Genomic DNA, 21,631 nt, shown 5'->3' with positions numbered 1-21,631 from the left:
GATGTTGTTGTTGTTGCTGTTGGCTTAGGGGTGGGCGTTGGTGTTAGTGTAAGACTGAAGCCACATTACTGCAGCTCGTTGCGAAAACAAGTGTTGGCTTAAAGTCATCCACTTCGAGCACACCTCACACCTCTCCTAAGTAACGATAATGGGATAGCTGTGACCACCGCCGGGGCCAAGCGATGTCGGGCTGGAACCTACGCCAATAGCTGACCAGGTTAAATCTGATTAGTCCTCGGCCAAATTCATGCTATAAATAGCATTTAGTCTGGGCATTAGGCTGTCAAATTGACGCTGAAAATTTGTAGCCTACTTCTGAGCACGGCAATTAAACTCAAACACAAGCCACATACATACATACGGCGTACGGCGTACGGCATACAGTGAACGGTGTACGCCGTACGGCACGACATGCACATGAAAAGAGCAGCGGTAGCTGTAAAAATGGCACAACAAAAGGATGGGGCTAACAGTAACATATAAAGCTACGGGTGTGCGTGTGTGTGTGTGTGTGTGTGTGTGTGTGTGCGTGTGCAACATAATACGTGTAGCAAGAAAAAGTATTTTAAAAAAAACCCACACAAACAAACACACACACACGCGCGTAAAACTAGCACGCGACACAACAGGAAGTGACAGACGGGTGGGGCTTGCGAAATATTGGGTAAGCGTGGCATCAGACTGGGGGGCAGCGACAGCATGGTGAGAAATTTCAAAGGAACTAAGGACACGACATAGTAACAAAAAGTTGTTGTTGTTGCTATTGCTGCTGCTGCTGCTGTTGCTGCGGTATATTTTACTTCTGTTGCTTGTTTGGCGCTGTGTTCTTGGTCTTCATTTTGAGTGTGTGAAAATTAACACAGTGCCACACAAAAGTTTATGTACATATTTATATTTAAGCACACAACAGATACACAGATACAGACGCGAACAGACAGAAACAGTGCACACTGGTCAGAGTATTGCATTATGCGGCAATGCAGAAAAATAATATAGCAAATATATTTTTAATAAAATATATTTAAAATTTAATAATTAAAATTCTATGAGTAATGTTATTTGTATTTTCCTTTTGCTTTATTATATTATATATAATATTGTATTATTGCAAATCACGGTGCGTCAATGACAATTCAAAAACGTGGCCGCCTTAGCTAAGCAACTGGGAGAGCCATGGGCAAGAGCGAACTGCAAAGAAAGCTCGCTCAATGTGGGGCGTCATGCGCTCAGCGAGAATCAAAAGAGCGGCTTTTGCGTGTTAACGCGTGGCTGTGTGTCTGACGACTGTGCGTGCGTAGGTATGTGTGTGTGCGTGTGTATGTTTCAGTTTTTGATTTGCTGCCGCTGCTTTTGCTGTTGTTGTTATTGCGCATGTTTAAAACAGCAAGCGAAATGGATTATTTTGCTTGTTGGGCGTGAGGGAGAGGCGGAGAGCTTGCGCAGTTACTTGTTTGTTTCATCGGAAGGCGCATGTCGACTTAATTTGTATGTATGTGTAGGTGTGTGCGTGTGTTTGTTTGTTTGTGGTATGTGTACGCAGATTGATAACTCCCGCTACAGTGTTGCGGTGTTTACAGTTATACGGTTGACATTGTGACCGCGTACATGTGTGACAAGCCCTCCTCTAGCTAGCTAACGATTTTGTTGTTGTCCTCGTTTTGCATGTCAATAAACTTAATATTGGCAAACATGGCGGACGGCGGCCATTTAGAATTAAACACACACACACACACACACATATGCTGACAAGCACGCACTCACACACACACTCATTCGTATACATTTATACAAAAAAAAAAAAAAAAAAAAAAAAAAAATGTTGCTGCAAAAGTTAAATATAGCTGAGAAAATGGCTGCCACCGACCGGATAAAAACGGAAGGAAGTCGACTGTCGACCATTACTACGTACACGCGCACCCAGGAAACACCCGGGACAAATTGGGCAACATTACAAAAAGACAAGGGAGCTCGTAAACAGCATAATAAATACAAAAATAAAATTTCTTCCTCTAGGCTTTCACTCAAAATAATAAAATTTCCTTCTCCTCTTTTTTGTTATTTCTAATCTTTGGGTTTAATTAATAAAGCTTTCGCTTGCCTTATACTACATAAGATAATCCAAATGAAAATATCTAGTTGTTTTCGCTTACATAAGGAGGAGGAGGGCCTTGAAGAATTATTAATTAGCACATATAACAAAGGCTTCGGTAATCTGAAAATCTCAACAGGACTACGCTTTTCACATAATCAGTATACAGTCAGTAATTAATTAAAATACCTCCGTAGCCGGCCAGACAGAGGGTATATACATAGTAGTAAATTTTAAGCTTGCTAACTTTGTCTGATAACTAAGTAGTGAGTGAAGGCAGCTTTTCCATTATTATTGATTAACTAAAGCCAAGTTCATAGCGCTGAATTGCATTGACCTACACTGTACTTACTGTTCCTTTCTTTAAATCTTTTCATTGTTACATTATTAAGCTTTCTTTTGTTGCTCCTACGTTCGAAATAGTTAGAGTGCAGCGACTGCAACTGAACGCTGAAGTAATCCAAATCAAAATATCCAATATCAGCAGCGGCTATTAAGCTGACAGCAATGCTAGCCCTGAGGCGAGAGAATGAAATGGAGAAAATTAAACGCCTGACATGCTGCAGCCAGTAAAACATTCAACAAACGTCTAAACGAATAACCTGAGTCGGCCACTCTGAGAGAGTGTCTATGTGCCTGTGTCTGTAGTATGTGTGTGTGTGTGTGTGTGTGTGGAGAGAGGGAATGCTTTGTGGGGGCAAAGCGATTAGCTGTAAGAAATGCTCTTAGTTCATGTCAGTTGGCCAACTGCAGCTTACAAGTTGAAATTCTCTTTAATGAGCGACGAGCATCAGTTCTAAAAGTTCTCTGTGCATAGCGGATGCATAAAATATATTAAGTAGTACGACTTAAGTGAGCTCAGGCAAATGGGAATGTAGCACAGCAAGAAATGCGCTTATGAAAAATCATTGAAACATCATACTCAATATATATTAAATTTCTTTTCATCACTGCTTCAATTACTATATCATGTAACAGACTTGGAAACAATTTTGTAACTAACTTCAAGAGGCAATGTTGTTATTTTGATGAAAGCTGTTATATAGCTGTTGCTTTCTGACTCCTCAGCTTGCCGTAAAAACTTTCCAAACTCCTTCCAAACGCTTTGTTTTAGTGTCTATTCCATTTTTTTTGTTTTTCTTATTTGCTGAGTCAGTGTAAGGGAATGAAGGGGTTATGTAGTTAGTTTATTGACATAGCCAGTCCCTGAAAGTATTTCCACGCCAAAGGACTCATTCACTCTCTCTCTCTCTCTCTCCCTCTCTCTTTCTCGCACTGTTTCTCTATTCTATTTTCGACTGTTGCGTTGGTAGAGTCTGCTAGGCATTTTTCCTATATTTACGTGCACACTGAAAACAGTTAACCACAATTCTTGGCTACGTCTCTTGGCTTGAGGCCAACACAGAGTCGCCTTAGTCAGGGCTTTCTGCGCGTTGCCCCTTCACTCAGTTCCTTAATTAGTTGGTGCTTTTTCGTTGATTGCGCTGTTGCTTGCAATTCATTTCAGCTTTCTGGGAGCTTTTCGCATTTTAATTAGAGATTCAGACAAGGGCGTGCAAAAATAGCAACAACAACAGCAGCAACAGCAACAGCAACAAGGCCAAACTAAAACCTGCTAATCGAATCAAAAGTTTTGGGGACATTTGTCATGACGCAGAGATCCATCCAAGTCCTTTGTACAATTAACGCGTTGCCAAAATATATGCACATGCATTAGAATACAAATTTAGTCAAGCCTTAATAATAGCTGTCTGTGACTTATTTAACGGTTAACGACGCATAAATTCCAACTTTCACTTCTGCCCATTATTTTTCTCTTTTTTATGCAAAATGAAAATTAACAAAAAATAAATTATATATATATATATATCCATGGCCCAAAATAATAATAAAATAGGGAAAGGAAATTGAAGCTGTTGCTGGCAAAGCGAATGGAATTTAAATGTAAAATTATTTACAAATAAACTGTGGAAATTTCTCTACTCGCCTCGCTGACTCTCGTAACAAAATCACTCGAGCACCTTGAATGCTTGTTAAAGGGAAAATAGCATAAATAAATAAACAACACAAAAATACAACTCGAGCTCAACTTTAAAACAATCAGCAACTGGCCCCGCCAACTGCACTCCGTTTGCTATTTTAAATGGGCTGCTCGTTAGCAGTCCAGGCACTCGTATTACACACTCAGTGCTCTATTCCTCTATCTATCTCTCTCTCTCTCTCTCTCTCTCTCTCTCTCTCTCTGTTGTTGCTGCTGCAATATATATTTACGTACACGCATTCAGTTAGCAACGGGCAGGCAGTCAAAGGTCCTGTTGCCTAGCAGGCGAATGAACTGAATGAAGAAGAGAGAGCCTGAATCGGGATGGCTCAACTGGGAGTTACCCTGAATCTTGATATGATATGGAATTATACATAGACTCTCCTAATCAGCTCATTTTTCCTGATCTTTATCACAATTTTTACAGCGTAATATGCTATAGCCTCTCTCTAATATTTCAGCTAAATGTTATTCAAATTCAAGCGATTTCGTAGAACTGATTAGGAATAAATACACTTTATGGGATCTATCACAACGCCTGTTCAAATCATCTTTACAAAACCAATATACCCTGCAAGCCCAATGTCAATGAATGAAGGGTATAAAAAAAAAAGGGCCAAAAAGTCTGTTGGCAATGCGTTTGCTTTTCGTCTGGGTCCGTGAAACGGAATGGTGCGTTACGCTGGAAGCCCTTTAGCTTGTCACGCCCATAAAATCGATAAACTTTATATTCTAAGATCAGTCTTAACATGAATGAAAATTAGCTAGCCAAATTCAATTTCATAAATCCAATTTGCAAGCAAAGAAGATTGATCTACGAATAAATTGTATAATCATAATTATTGAATAACAACTAGTGTTTATTTACTTAAACTGAAATGAATATGAAATTCATATAAATATAGCTTATCTGCTATTCAGCATAGGCATAATTTGGCCTTGCAATTGCAATACAATTTCATATTAAAAGGCGGAATATAACAGCAATATTCACACTGCAGTTCTCTACTTTAAATCAAAACAGAAAATCAGTATTCACATGGAAAGCTTTCAGTTTAAATAAATAATCACAAATCGTTAGTTAATTATTTATTATTGTTTGTAAAATTTTGGCAAAGTAAGAGAAGCTGTTGAACTGCCAAATAATCTTAACAAAACAAAATTATAAATCAAATTAAAAAAAAAATATATATATATATATAAATCAAGAAAAGTTTTATTTCAATTAATATACATATGTATAGTTGAATAATAAGAATTTAAATAATTTGTCTTTTGTTTATTTATTTGAACTGAAAGCTTTCCATGTGAATACTGATTTTATGTTTTGATTTAAAGTAGAGAACTGCAAAACAGATGATTAAGCAAAGGCAATTAAACAGTTTCACTAGCTAAGCCTACTTTTTACTTTCTCGCACACACACACACATGCAGTGCTATATATAGAACCTAGTTTGGTTACACCGATTACTCCCTGGGGTCGTAGAAACGCTGCCATGTGCGAGCTCGTCCTCGAGGCTTGACCTGACCCGGCGCTCTCTAAATTTGTTTTCAATTAACAAAATTGTTTGCTCTTAGCAAAACAAAAGTTACAACATCAACAAAATCAATACAGGTACATGTATAGTAGATAGTGCAACACCTGCTCAGTTAGAAGTGGTTGAGCAATAGGCTTAAATTTAGTTTAGGAAAAAAATCAATAAATAACTAAACGGTGCACAAAGCCTACACCAAAAGTTTTAATTAACTTCCAATTCTGTGAATTCATTCTTCTTTATTTTACTTCTATCTCGGTAAAAGTAAATAATAAAAGAAACATTTTTGGAATATTTCCATGACATTTGATTTTTGTAAAAATGTAAAATGATTCTATTTATACAGAAAAATTGCTACGTATTCAATCTAGATGCCAATATGACCTCTTCTTTTAATAGCAGACCATCCTACAAGTTATTTTTGCAAGAAAAAGTCATGTGAATCAATTCAATGTACATTCGGAAAAAAAATTGCTCAGTTCCCAGAGTTCATGACTCATCATCAGCTGGGAAAGGGCGGCGTGAAAAAATAAATAGAAAAAAAAAGAAAAGTACACAATGTTACACACAGTAAAGTAGAAATAGAAATAGCCAGACAGAAAGAGTTGGGTGTTTAGTGAATTGGCAAAAATTGCTTGCCATGGTCTTGGCCAACAAACACACACACACACACACACACAGCGCACAAGCGTACAGATGGCCAAAGGCATAAAAAAAAAAACAAACAACTGAAAAGCTAAATACATACATAAATTGATTTCATGACTCGATGCGGGCTGCTGTGGGTGGTATAGGGCTTTGAAGGTAAGACACCGTGTTGCACTGCGGCAGTCATCAAACTCGAGACTGAAAGGGGAAAAAGGAAAACTAACGAAAATGGGTTTTTTCTTTTTTAGATCTAAAGTGAGTATGAGCTCTCGAGATACCCTTTGAAAGGAATTTCGTATGAATATTATAATTGATATATAAATGATTTATCTGAGAATGCCAGTGTTGTATAATGAAAACACCTTTAAATACTATTATTGTTAAAAGTATTTAACCCTAAACGATTCCCTATTTAGACTAGAGTATTGCAATATTACAAAAAGCAAACAATGAATGACGAAGCAAATAGCGAGAGCGTCGAAAATAAAAACATATACAACTGACATACACATACACACAATCAAGAGACGAGATAAAGTACGGAACTGAGAAATAATCTTAAAAAAATGAAGAGCTTCACAGCTCAGTCACAGCAGCAGCAAAAGTTATAGAGTTATAGAGAAGAAAGAGTAATAAATAAATTAAGATTCATTATTTCAACCATTCATAATACATTCAGAGTCGAGCCGAATAGTTGAAAGCATAAAACAAACAAAATATATATACATACATACTTTTTTGCTTCACAATCTAGCAAAAAAAATTCTTATCAGTCTTATCTTTGTGTTTTGTCTATCGCATGATTCACTCATTCATTTGGAGGCTTCTTTTATTTCAATTATAAGCTTTTAATAACTAATAAACAGAAAGTGTAAATAGTTTTCTCTTTTACATTTACATTCGCTAGCTGTCTCCGTTTATGATGGGCAGCTCAAAGCGAGTGGATGACTCAACGATTCAATTTGAAGCACTCGTAAATGTGGGTGATGCATGTCTAAGTCACATTAGGGTCACTCACATTATTTAGGAACAGGAAGTCTGGTGTAAATGATGCATGCTGAGGAACGAGCTATATAGATTAATGAAAATGAAACCCATATAAATGAATACGGCGAGCGAGTGAACTGTGAAAGACGACGATGATGACGGTCGAAATGTTTAGCAAGATCTATAAATATGAAATGAGCATTCAATGAATGTGAATGATACTCGAAACTCTAAAGAGAAATATATGTATAAATGACTCGCTCATATGAGATCATCTCATCAAACAGATTTCAATAATATCTATAAATGGATATAAAATGTGCTAACTTTCGAAAATGTGGGTTGAAGTTCAACAAATGACAAATCAATTGAAATAACATTTTTTAGAATAAATATTACTAGATGATGTTTCATAAAAGTTTTTTTTGTCTTCTATATTTCCTAATCTTTCCTAAACTTTAATTTATATATAAATAACTAAATTCGTATTTCAAGTACATCATTAATCTCGCATTTCCTTTTGTAAAATAATTGATAAGTATTGCAACTTATTGACTTATTTATATTATATACTTTATGCACGCTCAGTAGACTCCACTATCTACAATTTGGAATGACTTGTAATTCTATAATTTTTATAGCTTCCCATTATACATACATACATACAGTTTCTCCCAACTAAATTGGTCAATTGAATTTATTTACAATCTAATCATTGGCATATTAACTCTCACGAACCCAATTAATTTTGCGCTCCGTTCAATTGCGTTCAGAATATAATTGACACTCAATTTCAGACGTGTATAGACTAATTGTATATCCCAAAACACATATTATAATGTGGAAATATAGTAGAACGAAAATGTTGCAAGTTCTGTTATATATTAAATATGTATATTCTTGAGCAGGATCAGTAGCTGACTCAATTGAGTCCTGCATGTTAATTTATGTGTGGGTATTTAATAGAACATATGCATATGAATTCAAGTTGAAGTATATCAAAAGTAGATTCAACCATACTATTAGAAGACTCAATAATTATTCAAATAATCGATAAATAATATAATTTCTATTAATATCCAAGGGCATACCAGATTTGCGTGTATATCATATATCTCAGAAGATCTAGAGTTATTAAAGATTTATGCTTTTGCAAACTTTTGCCAATTCCTGATCAAATCGTAACACATTCTATATAATACTTTACTCTAGGGTATCTTCTTGTCACACACTGTTGCTTGTTTATAGATAATTTGTAGCGCTGGAAGTGCGCATTAGACACAAAATAATCTAGGCGTTGCAGATATTCCGACATTGCGAACACAATGTGCATGCATTCATATACAATGTATATATATTGATATATGAATCTCATATTTATTCATAAATTGCGGGGGTGACGAGACTTTCAACTGGCAAAACATGTATTAAAAAAAATGTGTATATATAGAATTACTCACCTTGATTAGGGGAATGGCGAATTGCAGCTGCATATGGGGAGAGGCGTTGGAGACGTTGGCGCTAAGGCTGGGAATCCCGCGTGGCAAAACACTTTGGGTTTCTACGTACTTTTTCGAATTTCTTTTTCTTTTTTAACAATTTTCGATGTTTTAGATTTTGTTTATTCGGTTTTGGTTTTCGTTTTTGTGGCGAGGCTGGACGGCGGAGTCGCGTTTAATGCATTTGATTTTTTTTCTTTTAAATTTTTATTTTATTTTATTTTTTTCATTTTGTTGATTTTAATTGGGCATGAGAAAACACATTGAATGCGGCTAAAGGCTGACGCAGCTTGATTGACTGCCATAATACGAAGGTATTGTTGTTGTTGGTTGTCGGTGGTTGCTGTTGTAGTTTTTGTTGTTGTTGGGTGACAGTTGTTGCAAATATACTCTCGCTTTAGGTGTTATCAATGAAACGTGCAACGTGCTTGCAGTTGCATTCACAGTGGACTAGAAATTAAGTTATAGCTCGGGTTCTGGATTTTATTTTTGCTTTTTTTTTTTTTTTTTTTTTTGTTTTGTTGCTTGTTTGATTGATTGTTTCCATGAAATAGTGGAAGTGCTTTTTAGATGCATTTCGTACTTAGGCGTAAGCATTGCTCATTGTAAAACATTTGCAGTTATTGTTGTTTTGGTTTTTTTTTTTCAGTAAAAACATAATTTGATAAGTTTTATGCATGCTACTTGCTTGCTTTGATGCTATGAGCATGAATGTAGTTTACAACGCAAGAGTATAAATAAATAAATATATTTTTAATCATAGAAAAGTAAGCAGATTTATTTTTGAACGATTTGGCATGCAGTTGGGGTTGGGTTAAATTATACAATTTCCGATTGTTGATTGGTTTGTGGTGGTCGTTGTTGTTAGTCATATGGTTTAAGTTGGGAAACAAAAAAAAAATACAAAAAAAAAAGAAGAAAGAAATAATCAAATAAATAAGTGGGTTAATATTGCAAGGAAAAATGTGTTAGGTGCGTGGGTGTTCATGAGTGTCTGTGGGAGTGTGTATGTGTGTGTGTGTGTGCATGTTCATGTGTGCTACTGCGAGTATGTGCGAGCTAAGTGAATTGCAGTGACTAAAAGCAAATTTAAACACAAATTTTTATGAGTTTTTTCTGCTTTTGCTTTAAGAAACGTATTGAGCTGACTTTTCTGTGATTTCTTGTTAGTTTTTATTTTTTTCATAGCTAGCAATTTGGTTTTGCAATACAGAGAAAAAATGCTGTTAAACGGAAGTGATTAAACACAAAAACTAACGAAAAAGGAAAAAAAATTAACCCGTTTTGATTGAGATAAATGTTGAACATTTATTTGCGCAACAAACTAAAAAAAACATTAATGTTGACTTTACAGTTTGCCGATTTGTTTGTCTGTGGCATATATATATATAGCATGTATATACGAGTTGGGCGAATTTCTATCATTTTTTGTATTTTTTTTTTTTTTTTTTTTTATAATTTATGTAATGTGCATTCAATACATATGAACACGATTGGGTAAATAGCATAAGTAAATAGTCACTATAGTTATTATACATACATATATATAGATATATATATGTGGAATATATAGTACATATATTTATATATTTGTGTGTATATATATCATTAATAATTGTGTAATAAATATTATTCAAGAAGTTAACTAGAGTTTAATATACATAGCATTTGCATGAGATTTGTGTACTGAGAGATTTTTGAGTGAGTTTCATTGAATTTTCTTTGCTTTCCTTTTGCTTTCATTATTATTATTATTATTATATATTTTTTTATTTAAAGAGAGAATCTACAAATAAGTGTATATAAGCAATTGAGATTTTTGTAAGAACTTTTTTGGGGCAAATAAAAAATTAAATGCATATCCTATCAAACGGAAACGATAAATTGTACAAAAATTAACAACGAATTAACAAGATGCGTTTGTCTTAATTTTTTTTTTTTTTTTTGTATGCAAAGCAAAAACTACTAAAAAAGTGTTATATATATTATTATAAATTTTTTCTTGCAATTTTGAGTTTGCTTCGCATTATAACAATAATCAATAAAAATTTCATGTTGCTTTTGCAATTACTTTTTGTTTGTTTTCTTTTCTTTTTTTTACTGTATGTATACCTTTAATTGCAATTTTTATCATATATATGTATATATATATATATATATATATGTTTGTATGCTTGTTTATATATTATTTAGACTGTGTTTAATTGCTTTTTGTTTTGTTTGTTCGGTTCTATTTTAATCGGCATTAATTTTCGGGCTGGCTAATTAAACGATTTGAAATGTTATTATTAGGCCAGTTGCGTCTTTATCTATGTATGCATGCGCATAGATATACATATATATGTATATATTAACCCTTATGTTTGTGTGTGGGAGTTGAGCGTTGGCTCAAGCGGCCGTCTGCGTATTATAATAACAAGTATTCGCACTTTGCCGCTAGACTCTCAAGGTTTCTAAACTAATCATACAAATTAGTTTTATAATGAATATTTTCATTTCTTCTTTGTTAATTATAGAGCCTAAAGTATCAAGTGTGTGTTTGTGTTAGTGTGTGTGTGTATATATATATGTTAACTCACTGGCAAGGGCCGCTTAAATTGTTTTATGTATTTCAATTATAACATATACTGAATCATATCGGGGTGGGTTGTACAACATCCTAAACAGACATCGATAGTGTGTGTATGTGTATGTGTGTGTATATGCTAGTATATGTGTTGTGAGTGTTTCTTCGTTTGTATGTATATGTATGTGTATATATGTAAGTTAAGTAATTGCATCAATTTACATGAAATAACTGCTAACATATGCAGCCGCTAAGATACCCAACACAGTCAAGCATATCAGTATCATGATCTTCTTTCGTCGCGCTTTGCTTTGATATTTGAGCGCCTTTTTGGTGTCCTGAGTTGCTGTCTGCACATAGTCCATAGCGTGCTCCACATGATACTCAATGCGATCGATCATCTCGCCCTGCGACTCCACCAGCATTGCCATGTCCATGAACATGTCGTGCAGCTCCTTGATGGATGTCTCCAGCTTCATGATGTCAGCGTGTCTGGCCTCGATATCGGCCAGCGTTTGCTTGGCCTGCTGAGTTTCCATGATGATGCCCTGGGTGAAAACAGCTGGATTTCCCTGCTCCAACATATCCTCCAGCTCCTCATTTGTGGTCGCACGTCCCGTTATCTCCAGTTGACGCTGTATTCTGCCTTTGCAGCGCTCTCGATAATCGGTCTGGGTGCGATTATATTCGGTCATGACCTCGACAAATTTTCGCGACAGCGTCGAGTGTTGCGTCTTGCGTATACGTAAATCGGCCGATGAATTTTTCTGTTGCTCCTCCTGTTCAATGTTTTGCTCGATGCCCTTGAGTTTGCCACGCACACGATTTGCATTCTTCTTGATATCGGCCATAAGGTCCTCCAGCTCCTGTTTGGTTTTCTCATCCGACTGTGGTGCGGACAATATGGCCGAATGTTTCTTTTTCACCTCCTCCACATTTTCCTGGACCTTATCAATCATGCCCCGTATCTCCTCCACTTGGGCAAAGAAATCATCCATATACGAATCATGGCCATCCACATTGACGGCCACATCTTCCGACTCCTCGTCGTCCGACTGGGCGGCGTGCAGGGCAGCTAATCTGTCTTTCGTCATGGCGTTTTTGACAGAGCTTCAAGCGGGAAGCAGAACTAGTTGATGTTTATTGTTTTCTTTTTTTTCTGTTGTTGGTTATTTTTAATTTGTTTTACGGCCTAATTCGTTGATTTTTTTTTTTGTTATATATTTTTTTCGTATATTTAGCTAATGGCAGGTTGAAAAATGCTATTGCAGTTGCAAGTGCATTTACAGTTTCACTTGAGCTTTTACGTAAGCTTTGTTATATTCGTGTGTTCGTTTAGCAGTTAACTGTCAACTTTTGTAGCGTCGCTCGATTGTTGCTTAACTTGTTTGCACGCGTTTTGCTAATTCTATTTTTCTGCTGCTTACAAAGTGAGGACTATTGATTTTTCGTAGATTTTTGTGGCCGCTAAATGGTATTTCGCATGCCCTAAATAAATACGACTTCTTTTTCTTCTTCTTCCTCTTTGTACATTTGCCCTTCGTTTGTTTGTTTGTCGCTTTCTGCTTTCTGTTATTTTGTTTGTTGCACGCACCTCACTTTTTGCTTAATAATATAAGCACACACACACACACATATACATATATCTTTACGATTATATTTAAATATATGCTCAAATATATGTATGTATTTTCTATGTCGTTTTCCTTTTCGCCTTTTTCGTTAACGGCGCGCGTGTTTAGCGCTCAAGAGAGGCCGCAAAGAGAGAGACTAGCGACGACAGTGGCAGTAGCAGAGCAGTGCTAGCAAGCAGCACCTCAATGCCAGGCAGCCAAGTCAAGTGGGGAACAGCAACAAAAACGTTAAATTATGACTCACGGCGATTGCTTAAGCGACGGCCACAAGAAATTACGTTTATGTGTGTATGTATGTATATAAATAAATATATATATTTTTGTTGCTGCCTGTGCACAGATATTTATTTGTTAACAATGCGTACGATTTATGCCCGAACAACGTTTTTAGCACACTTTTATTATTTACTCTTCGTTTTATTCACTTTATTTTGGGCTGTTTATTGTGCACTTGTCGATAAACAGCTTGCGTTTGCCACCGATCGCAGTTGCTTTTGCGCACGCATTCACATTCACATTCAGATTTACACAGATCGCGAGGGTGGGTGGGGCAGTGGCAGCGTGAGTGTCGTTGTCGTTTTCGGCATTGGATTTGCCGATCGATCGCGTTGCAGTTAACCTGTTCGGCTTTGACTATTCACACAAATTCGCAAGTATAGTGCATTTGCAGCGCTTAGGCCTCGTTTGCGTACATTTGGACACAATGTGTCTGTGTTTTAAACGAATTATGGTTGAGGTTGACTTCGCAAGCGAAGCACGTACGAAAACTGCCAAAAAAAAATCGATTTCTGCGCAGGGTTCCAACGGAGGCTCTCTTCTTTTGCCGCTTGGGGGACTGTGACGTGATGGTTGCTTCTGGCTACGGTAACACAAGTTAGCAGCGAACGGAGGGGGAAGGGCTACACGGTGGGCGTTTTTTCTCTTCACGTTCCGTTTTGTTGTGTTTCGCGTACGAGAGTTTCTATGTGTTGCTCGACTGTGGTTGTGTATGTGTGTTAATATGTGTGAGTGAGTTAGTCGGCGGGCACTTCTCACACTTCGCTCCGGTTTGCACGACGCTACTGCTGTGGGTGGCAAACATCCATTTACTCTCTTTCTCTCTCTCTCCACTTATATCTGTTTGCTGATGCTCGTTATTTTGTTGTAGCTACGTATAGATGTATGTTTTTGTCGCCTATTGTTTTACGCGCACGTTGCTTAAAAGCATACTTGACGCGTTGCTGGCTATCGTCAATCTGAAACACGCGTCGCCTTCCGGTGCAGGCAAGACCGAAGCGACAATTCGCTCTTCTATGTGGAATATATGCTGAGTGCGATTGCGCTGTTGCTCTAAGCGCAGTTGTGAGAATTCATCCGTTTTACTATTACGTTTGGTTGTCGTATTTCGCGTTTGTTGACAGTTTCTCTCTCAATGTGTAGCTCTCTCTATAGAAATGACATACAAACGTTGATGCGGCAAAGTTTATATTGCCATCATTTTTGTTTCGAGTTGTTTATTTCGTACTTTTACTTTTATTATGTTTATGTACGCGACCATTGATTGCACAATTAGTAGATCACTGCAAAACTTATGTATTTAATGTTTTTTTTTTGTATTTCTTTTGCTTATATTTTCGTGATTTCACTTTTGTTGCCACAAGACGCCTGAAAAATACTAGCAGCATCGGCAAAAATGTACCAAAAAATACCCAAGTATTTACGTTACGTCATAGTACAAATGCCGCTACATAAAGCAACTAATACTACGAGCACGAGACCTGCACACCGGTTTGTTTGTGGAACATAATTTTTGCACTGTTTACCTTGCATGCTCAATCGGAAATGAGGGAGGTGCGCAGTTTTATGAATGGATACCGGCATAAGTAATGTAATTAAAGACTGCACCGGGAAGAGATGTTTAAAATTTCGCGAAAAACGAAGCTTGTCGTTTCAATTACTACGTAAACAAATATAAACAAGCCGCACCGCAAATAAATAAAGGGCACGTAGATATATAAGAATATATATCGATAGTATATCGAAAGAGACGTTTCACAGCACTGATAGCGCCAAATTAATCGTGATTGAATGGATCTTTCCATACGAATGGCTTTCAGGCTTGTATCGAGTCTGTTGTTTATTTAAGAAATCGTGCACTTACCGGATACTTCGTTTGCAGCACTATGCCACATATTTCGTCGCCAACCAGAAATTGCTCACCCAGCATAGCCATGCAGACATTCTCCCAGGCACGCTCAATTTTGTTCTTTCGCAAACGTATGACCCATTGGCCGCCTTTACTGTTCGCCGGATCCTCCCACATCGGTTTGATGCCCTGTTTGAAGAGACTCAGCTCCCGATAGGGCTTCAGCGCCGTTGGCCTTATGAGATGCGAGTAGAGTGACCACCATTGCTGCACACTGGCACACCGCCCGACTACATGCAGCGATTTGCTATAGTCGGTGGCCGCGCGCTGTGTGCCCTTGCGCGAGAACCACAGGCAATATGTGTGCTGCAGGCGATTCTCGTTGGGCCCCACCTCCAGTGGCGGCAATTTGTCAACATCTATTTCGTTCTCCACATCGCTGTCATCGCTATCGACAAGGTCTGGCCAGATTTTCCTGCAACGCAATGGAGATGGCATGTCACGTTTGAGTTGTATGTCGTATGAGTCTGTTGTTTATCCCACCCAAAAATCCAAATTCACGCTTAACGGCAAAGCTAGCCAAGCACTCAGAAATACAGACAGTTCACATATATAAGTATATATATAAATATTTGTATATATATATACTTTTATATGTATAAAGCTATGTACATGTACTCAAATCTGCTGACCGTATCATGAAGCTCACCATTCGTACGCTTGACCAGAAAACAATCTCTCTGGAACTGAAGGACGACAAACAAAATGTGTTGCATCTAAAGCAACGGCTGGTGGAATTACCGGAGATATCCCAACCGGTGGACAGTTTGCAGTTGATCTATAGTGGTCGCATTATGCAGGATGATCGGCCGATATCTGAATACAACATAATGGAGGATAGGTTTATAGTGCTAATGACCAAGAAGAGCGTCAATGCGGTTGAGCCCCCGAAGAAGAACACAGAGGCAGAGCAAAAGGAATCACAGCAACCGAAGTCAGGGAACACCGAGCAATTACGCCCAGCAGAGCCACCGCGTCCCTCTGTTGCGCCTGATGAGCAGCGTGTGCGAGATCTGGTGCTAATGGGCTATGATGAACCAGATGTGCGCGCTGCCCTACGAGCCAGTTTCAATCATCCAGAACGCGCCATAGAATACCTAATCACCGGCATACCCACTCATGTGCCTGCAGTTAACCAGACACAGACACAGACAAACGCAAATGCAGCCGATGCGAACTTGATTGGCGAGACGGCCGAACGTCTCAACTATTTGGCAACAGATCCCCATTTCGCCCATGTACGCGATTTGATACGACAAAATCCAGAGCTGCTGGAACTGGTGCTGACACATCTGCGGGAGAGTGATCCCGCCGCGTTTGAAGCCATACGCAACAATCAGGAGGAGTTCATCTCGATGCTGAATGCACCGATGCCCATGACGGCCTCGCTTAACACCGAGGAGGAGGCGGCTGTGGAGCGTCTGATGGCGCTGGGCTTTGACCGAGATGTCGTTGTGCCGGTCTATCTGGCATGCGACAAGAACGAGGAGCTTGCTGCCGATATACTCTTCCGCCAGACCGATGAGGAGGATAACTAATTTTAGTGGGCGGGCAAATCTATTTAGTTAATGGTTCTTTTCAAATGGCTATTGAATAAATTAACTTGGCGCTGCAATCCGTTGGTGCAATCAACCCACTGCAATCTGTGACATTGGGTATTTAAGCACAACTCGCACCTAAACTGTGTCATCGGGTATTAGGAGTTAGTAATTGGAAAATTCAGAAAATTGTCTCATAAAACTGAGAAATGTTCAGCAAGCGAAACCTGGGATTCATGTGAGACTTAGGCTCCCACCGAACCGAACTAGCAATTGTTTTCCTTTTGCTCTTGTATTTTTTTTTTTTTTGGGTTTGCAACCATGATTAGAACATAACCTAACAAACGCTAGCCAAGATGTTGCCCCAATTTTGGTTTCCACTTACGATTCGTATTGTTTGCTTGCGACCTTCTCCATGCTAATGCTGTGTCTCGACGGTGGCAGCTTCCTAGACGTCTGGTTGCTTGTTATAGTTATTGTTATTGTTATGCCTCTTGACTGTTGTTGCCACAATCTTTGTTGTTGCTGTTGCTGTAGATGTTGTTGTTGGATTTGAGGCTAGCTGCTGGGCTATTTGAACGGCTGCCTGGCCTTTGGCGCTGTTTGCTTCAAATTCTTATTGTACTCTTGCTGGCGGTGTGCACGTTGCACAGTTTTTGTCCGCTGTTGTTCTTGCTGTTTTTGTTGTAGTTGTCTAGTTGCCAAATCGAATTTTTTGCTGCTGCTGTTGTTGTAGTGTTTTAGAATTCAGCTCCTTTTGCTTCTTGCGTGGTCGTTGATATTGTTTGTGGGTGTGCGTGTGTTTGTGTGTTGTCCACAACACGAATCAGTCGCGTTTGGCAAATCGGCCGCCGTTTTAGAGCGGATGCTGTACGTACTTAGTTGCGTTGCCAGTTGTTGTCGTTTAATGCGTCCAGTTGGTAAACAGTTGACAAGATGTTTGGCTCTTTTTTGATTTTAATGGTTTATATCGGCGTGCTACGTAAATTATTCAGTGCTGTAAAATGCGTTCCAACAGATAGCGTTTTGCAGCACCAATTCTAATTTCGGGGTGAATGGCTATCAGAAGCAACAATTATTGAATGCGTTTCAACAAGTTTATAAGAGCAAAGTTTTTATTATTATCTACAATTCAGCCTTTTCTTTTAATAATGCTAATATATAAAGCATGTGATTGCTTTTCGCTTAAATTATCGATAGAATATCAGCTGATCCATGCAAAATCAAAACAATAGACCCGAGTGACCAGCTCAACTTAAAATTGAAGAAACAATAAGATGTTTTGATTTGTTTGTTTTTTGATTGCTAATATTTTAGCAATTGATGAATTGCTTAGCTAAAAGTTATTTGTGTATATATTTTTACCTTGAAAAATAAGTGCAATGCATAATCAAATTTGTTCATACTATCAATTTAGTTATTGGTATTTTTCGATTCCTCTTGATAGGCTGAAAAAGACTGTTATTTATTATAAAATAGCATTCAGTTTTTTTTATTTCATAGCTTGTCATTTATAAAAAGTACATTACTTTCATTTTGATCTATAAAAAAAACAAAAGCATCAGTTGCTTTTACAATGAAAAGCAAATAGTGTTAACAACGCGTCAGAAAAATGTTAATTGTTGTGGATTATGTTAAGCAGTGACAGAAGGGTTGTGGATTCTGTATGTTGATATTTTTATTGAATTTGTAAACAATCACGTTTGAACAGCATGGGTAAAAGTGAAAAGAAATCTAAGAAAAGGCATAAGAGCAAGCGTAAAGAGCAAAAAGAGAAGCATAAAATCAAATCAAGGAAATCTAAGAGGGAAGACAAAATAAAGCTGAAGCAAGCAAAGGAAGAAACGCCGGTTGTGGACGAGATTTCACTTCAAGTGGCTGCGGCTGCGGACAGTGGAGGCGAGGATGACTTCGCCATACCTATAGGTCGGTCAAAGCCATCTTTACGTTTTTAACAACAGCTACTCAAATGAGTTAACATTTCGCTCCAATTTAAGCACTTATGAATAGCAAATCGCATGCGCCGGAAACACCGGAGGAGTACCAGCGTCGTCAAAGCCAAATACGCCGTGAAGTCGACCCCGTGACTGGCCGAACTCGTCTCATCAAAGGCGACAGCGAGATACTGGAGGAAATTGTGAGTAAGGAGCGTCATTGTGATATTAACAAGAAGGCAACCAGCAGCGATGGCGCCTACTTCGAGTCGCAATCATTTGCAGCTGCCAAACGCCGCAATGCAAAGTAAACATAGCTTTTCATTTAAAATACAAGAGGTATATATATATAATAATAATTAATAACTGTTAAACTAAATAAACATTTGTGCAGCATTGCAAAAAATGCTAGCTTAAGCTATTTACACATAGACAGACAGATGAATAGCAGAATAATAATTAGGTAAAAAGTTCAATTGTTCTGCACTTAGTAGAGCTGATGGAAAAACGTTGTGGCACCATCCTGCCAAGCAGGATCATCGCTGACCTTGGCGCGACACATTGGACAGGTTTGCTCGCGCTTGAACCACGTCTGGACGCACTCATCACAGAATATATGTCCGCACTCCAGTATTATTGGTGCAGTGTACACGTCATGGCAAATGGGACAGACGGAGCCAGCGGCATCGAGTTCGTCCTTTGTAGGCGGCCGCTCCGAGTCCTGTTGCAGTTACATGAGAACGAGAGTCAAATATTTTCTGCATTTCTATTTATGTGACTTACAATATTGCGCCTAAATGTGGAGACGGCCTTCTTGAGGGCTTTGCCACGTTCTAGCAGCTCAAAGATCTTGGCCCCAATGTACAGGGAGGAGAAGAGGCCACCCGAAATAACTTCCAGTCCCGAATAGGACTCGTAGAGGAAAAAGAACCATTGTGTGATGGGGGCCAATGCGCGATAAAACTGCGATGTGTATTCCACCAATACATAAAGACGGGCCTGAGAATGGAATGCAAGCAATCGTAATCTGAGTCAATTAGTCTGACATGGATAGTAGGTAAAGGTGCTTCAAATACCTAAGCAAACAACAAGTTGATTGTTTGCCCGTGGTTGCACCTCGATTAGCAGTGACTCAACAAATGATGAGTAGATAAGAGAGTTCAATTACTTACGCGCACTTTCAGTCGGATTACATGCATGGGCAGCATGGTTATGAGGATCTTGATGAGAATGGTGATTAGCTTCAGCAGCAGGTCGCTGACGGCGATATAGTAGAGCAGCATGCCCAGCGGAATGACTTTCGATGCTGTTGCATCGTCGGTCAAGTTCTTTGGCGTCTCGGCGCTCGATTGGAACGTGGTCGATGGACTATCATTGAGTCCATTGCTGTGGATGCTCTCAATGTTGTAGTGCGTAGTGGAGATGCCAAAATTCTGATAGCTTCTGGGCGGCGGCACCAGCAGGCCCAACGGATCTGGTGGCGCTGTGGCCAAGAATAGACGCAGTCCAACCACCACCACCAACGTGCAGCTGTCGCGTAGCAGCACCGCATAGTTCTTTTGCGCCAGACGGGCGACCTGATTGCGCACCGAACGATTAATGTTGTACATGATGGTCTGCAGCAGCAGCAGATCGAGGATGCCCAGCAGGTGGTCGTGCACGAACTTGATCAGCAGTATGCATATGATGGGCAAGTAGCGAACGAAGTGGCTCAGCACTTGCACCACCATGTCCGTTATTAGGTGATCATCGTCTGCGTTGTTCTCGTGCGCCGCATTGCCATTGCCGTTGCCACTGGGGCTGCCGGCGCCATCCGACGTCGCTGCATTGATGGCGCCCGAGGAGGCGGCATCAGCAGCAGCGAGCGGATCGGACAGCGTGGCATCATAGGCAGGTGGATTGATGCTCGCCGTTGCCGGCGTTGTCAGGCCAATCATGCTGGCATTGTGGCGTCCTGTTAGGCTATGACGCGCCTGTTGCATTTCCCCCTCGCGCAGCGAAATGCTTCTGCCCATGCCGGCGCTGTTGTAGGCGCTCGAGCGCGTGGGTATGGACGCGCTAGTGCTAGCCTCCGGCTCATTCTGGCTTGGGAGCTGATTCTGGTTTAGCAAAATATGCGTATTGTCACCTTGAATGGGAGCGCTTGTTGGCGGCACGGCATTGCCGGTTGTCGGTTGCTGATAGCGAAAATTGGAATGTGCAATGAACGAACGCAACGCCTCGGTTGAGGGTGCCGTGGACAGTGAGAACATTTCGTTGAAGTTGACACGCCAGAAGCCCAGCTGCCGTACATTCGCTGGCGATGCAGCGCTAGATGCTGGTTGTGCTGGAGGCTCCTCGAGGCTGCCGCTGTTGGCGCCCACGCTGCGCGACTGCTGCAGACGGCGGTTCACGCGCATAGGTGTGCTACTGACGGGCGTAAAGGATCGCTGCCGGGACAGGAGCGTGGACAGTATATTGCTGCTACTCGCACGGCCGCCACTGACGCTGCTACTACGCGCCGGCTGCTGATTGGTTTGCTCCAAATTAATGGTTGTACTTGCACTTGGCCCCATCAATGGCTGTGCCGAGGTCACCAGCGACGAGGGCGGCGTCGGCGCTGGCAGCAGGTAATCATGCTCAGCTGTGGTTGACTCATTGTCATCGTTGTCGCTGTCAATGTTTATTGCCACGCCAGTGGCGGCCCTGTTCAGGTGGGCGGCGCCACGACCACGGTGCAAGGAAGCACCATCGTTCGGTCCGTTGTTCATTGCGTGGCAAAAACCGTATTTCCACTTATTTACTTTGCAAAAAGTTTATACTTTTTGTTTTCTACGTGCGAGCCGAGTGTTCTAGTGGTCGGCTGTAAACGTAGCAATTCACGTGTCAACGTTGCAATTCTCACGGATCAGAATTGCTATAAAGAGAAACCGTTGTCATTTTTGAATGTAAATATACAAATTAAAGCGCGTTTACCTTTTCCTAATTATTAACTT

The 21,631-nt window shown here is 39.5% G+C and overlaps 5 protein-coding genes across 7 annotated transcripts in view; 2 read left to right on the top strand and 3 right to left on the bottom strand.

Annotated features, from left to right (window-relative positions):
- The window catches only part of LOC6572688 (eukaryotic translation initiation factor 4E type 2), a 47,379-nt gene extending 29,638 nt beyond the window's left edge, over positions 1 to 17,741 (bottom strand). For 2 of the 3 annotated variants that reach the window (XM_015166562.3, XM_015166564.3), the window contains exons 1-2: positions 17,108 to 17,741; positions 15,140 to 15,599 (exon numbers count right to left, since the gene is read on the bottom strand). In XM_015166562.3, the coding sequence (XP_015022048.1) occupies positions 15,140 to 15,599; positions 17,108 to 17,139 (492 nt within the window). In that variant the 5' untranslated portion in view covers positions 17,140 to 17,741. The remainder of the gene's footprint in view (positions 1 to 15,139; positions 15,600 to 17,107) is intronic. The other variant, XM_015166563.3, reaches the window with a different exon arrangement.
- On the bottom strand, positions 10,988 to 14,926 carry LOC6572689 (syntaxin-1A). The gene has a single exon (XM_032730910.2). It carries the CDS (start codon positions 12,457 to 12,459, stop codon positions 11,584 to 11,586), a length of 876 nt encoding a protein of 291 aa, XP_032586801.2. The 5' UTR covers positions 12,460 to 14,926; the 3' UTR covers positions 10,988 to 11,583.
- On the top strand, positions 15,638 to 16,826 carry LOC6572691 (UV excision repair protein rhp23). The gene has a single exon (XM_001998761.4). It carries the CDS (start codon positions 15,823 to 15,825, stop codon positions 16,720 to 16,722), a length of 900 nt encoding a protein of 299 aa, XP_001998797.1. The 5' UTR covers positions 15,638 to 15,822; the 3' UTR covers positions 16,723 to 16,826.
- Positions 17,742 to 18,271: 530 nt separating the features above from the next.
- On the top strand, positions 18,272 to 19,087 carry LOC6572692 (ADP-ribosylation factor-like protein 6-interacting protein 4). The gene is made up of 2 exons (XM_001998762.4): positions 18,272 to 18,648; positions 18,720 to 19,087. The coding sequence occupies exons 1-2, from the start codon at positions 18,435 to 18,437 to the stop codon at positions 18,965 to 18,967; spliced, it is 462 nt and encodes a 153-aa protein (XP_001998798.1). The 5' UTR covers positions 18,272 to 18,434; the 3' UTR covers positions 18,968 to 19,087.
- On the bottom strand, positions 18,975 to 21,518 carry LOC6572693. The gene is made up of 3 exons (XM_001998763.4): positions 19,829 to 21,518; positions 19,440 to 19,655; positions 18,975 to 19,377 (listed from the first exon to the last, which is right to left on the bottom strand). Exons 1-3 carry the CDS (start codon positions 21,404 to 21,406, stop codon positions 19,144 to 19,146), a joined length of 2,028 nt encoding a protein of 675 aa, XP_001998799.1. The 5' UTR covers positions 21,407 to 21,518; the 3' UTR covers positions 18,975 to 19,143.
- Between the last annotated feature and the right edge of the window lie 113 nt (positions 21,519 to 21,631).

This window comes from Drosophila mojavensis, unplaced genomic scaffold, assembly GCF_018153725.1.
Source record: "Drosophila mojavensis isolate 15081-1352.22 unplaced genomic scaffold, ASM1815372v1 contig_16, whole genome shotgun sequence".
Lineage (NCBI taxonomy): Eukaryota > Metazoa > Arthropoda > Insecta > Diptera > Drosophilidae > Drosophila > Drosophila mojavensis.
Note: the sequence above shows the minus strand (reverse complement) of the source record. Positions and strands in the feature narration are given on the sequence as shown.

What these genes read in the sequence shown, in the direction of transcription:
- LOC6572692 (XM_001998762.4), top strand. Translation starts at nt 18,435, where the DNA reads ATGGGTAAAAGTGAAAAGAAATCTAAGAAAAGGCATAAGAGCAAGCGT. An exon ending in TGACTTCGCCATACCTATAG is followed by an intron (nt 18,649 to 18,719) that starts GTCGGTCAAAGC and finishes CTCCAATTTAAG; the next exon opens with CACTTATGAATAGCAAATCG.
- LOC6572693 (XM_001998763.4), bottom strand. Translation starts at nt 21,406, where the DNA reads ATGAACAACGGACCGAACGATGGTGCTTCCTTGCACCGTGGTCGTGGC. An exon ending in TAATCCGACTGAAAGTGCGC is followed by an intron (nt 19,656 to 19,828) that starts GTAAGTAATTGA and finishes TTCCATTCTCAG; the next exon opens with GCCCGTCTTTATGTATTGGT. An exon ending in CCACATTTAGGCGCAATATT is followed by an intron (nt 19,378 to 19,439) that starts GTAAGTCACATA and finishes TAACTGCAACAG; the next exon opens with GACTCGGAGCGGCCGCCTAC.
- LOC6572689 (XM_032730910.2), bottom strand. Translation starts at nt 12,459, where the DNA reads ATGACGAAAGACAGATTAGCTGCCCTGCACGCCGCCCAGTCGGACGAC.
- LOC6572691 (XM_001998761.4), top strand. Translation starts at nt 15,823, where the DNA reads ATGAAGCTCACCATTCGTACGCTTGACCAGAAAACAATCTCTCTGGAA.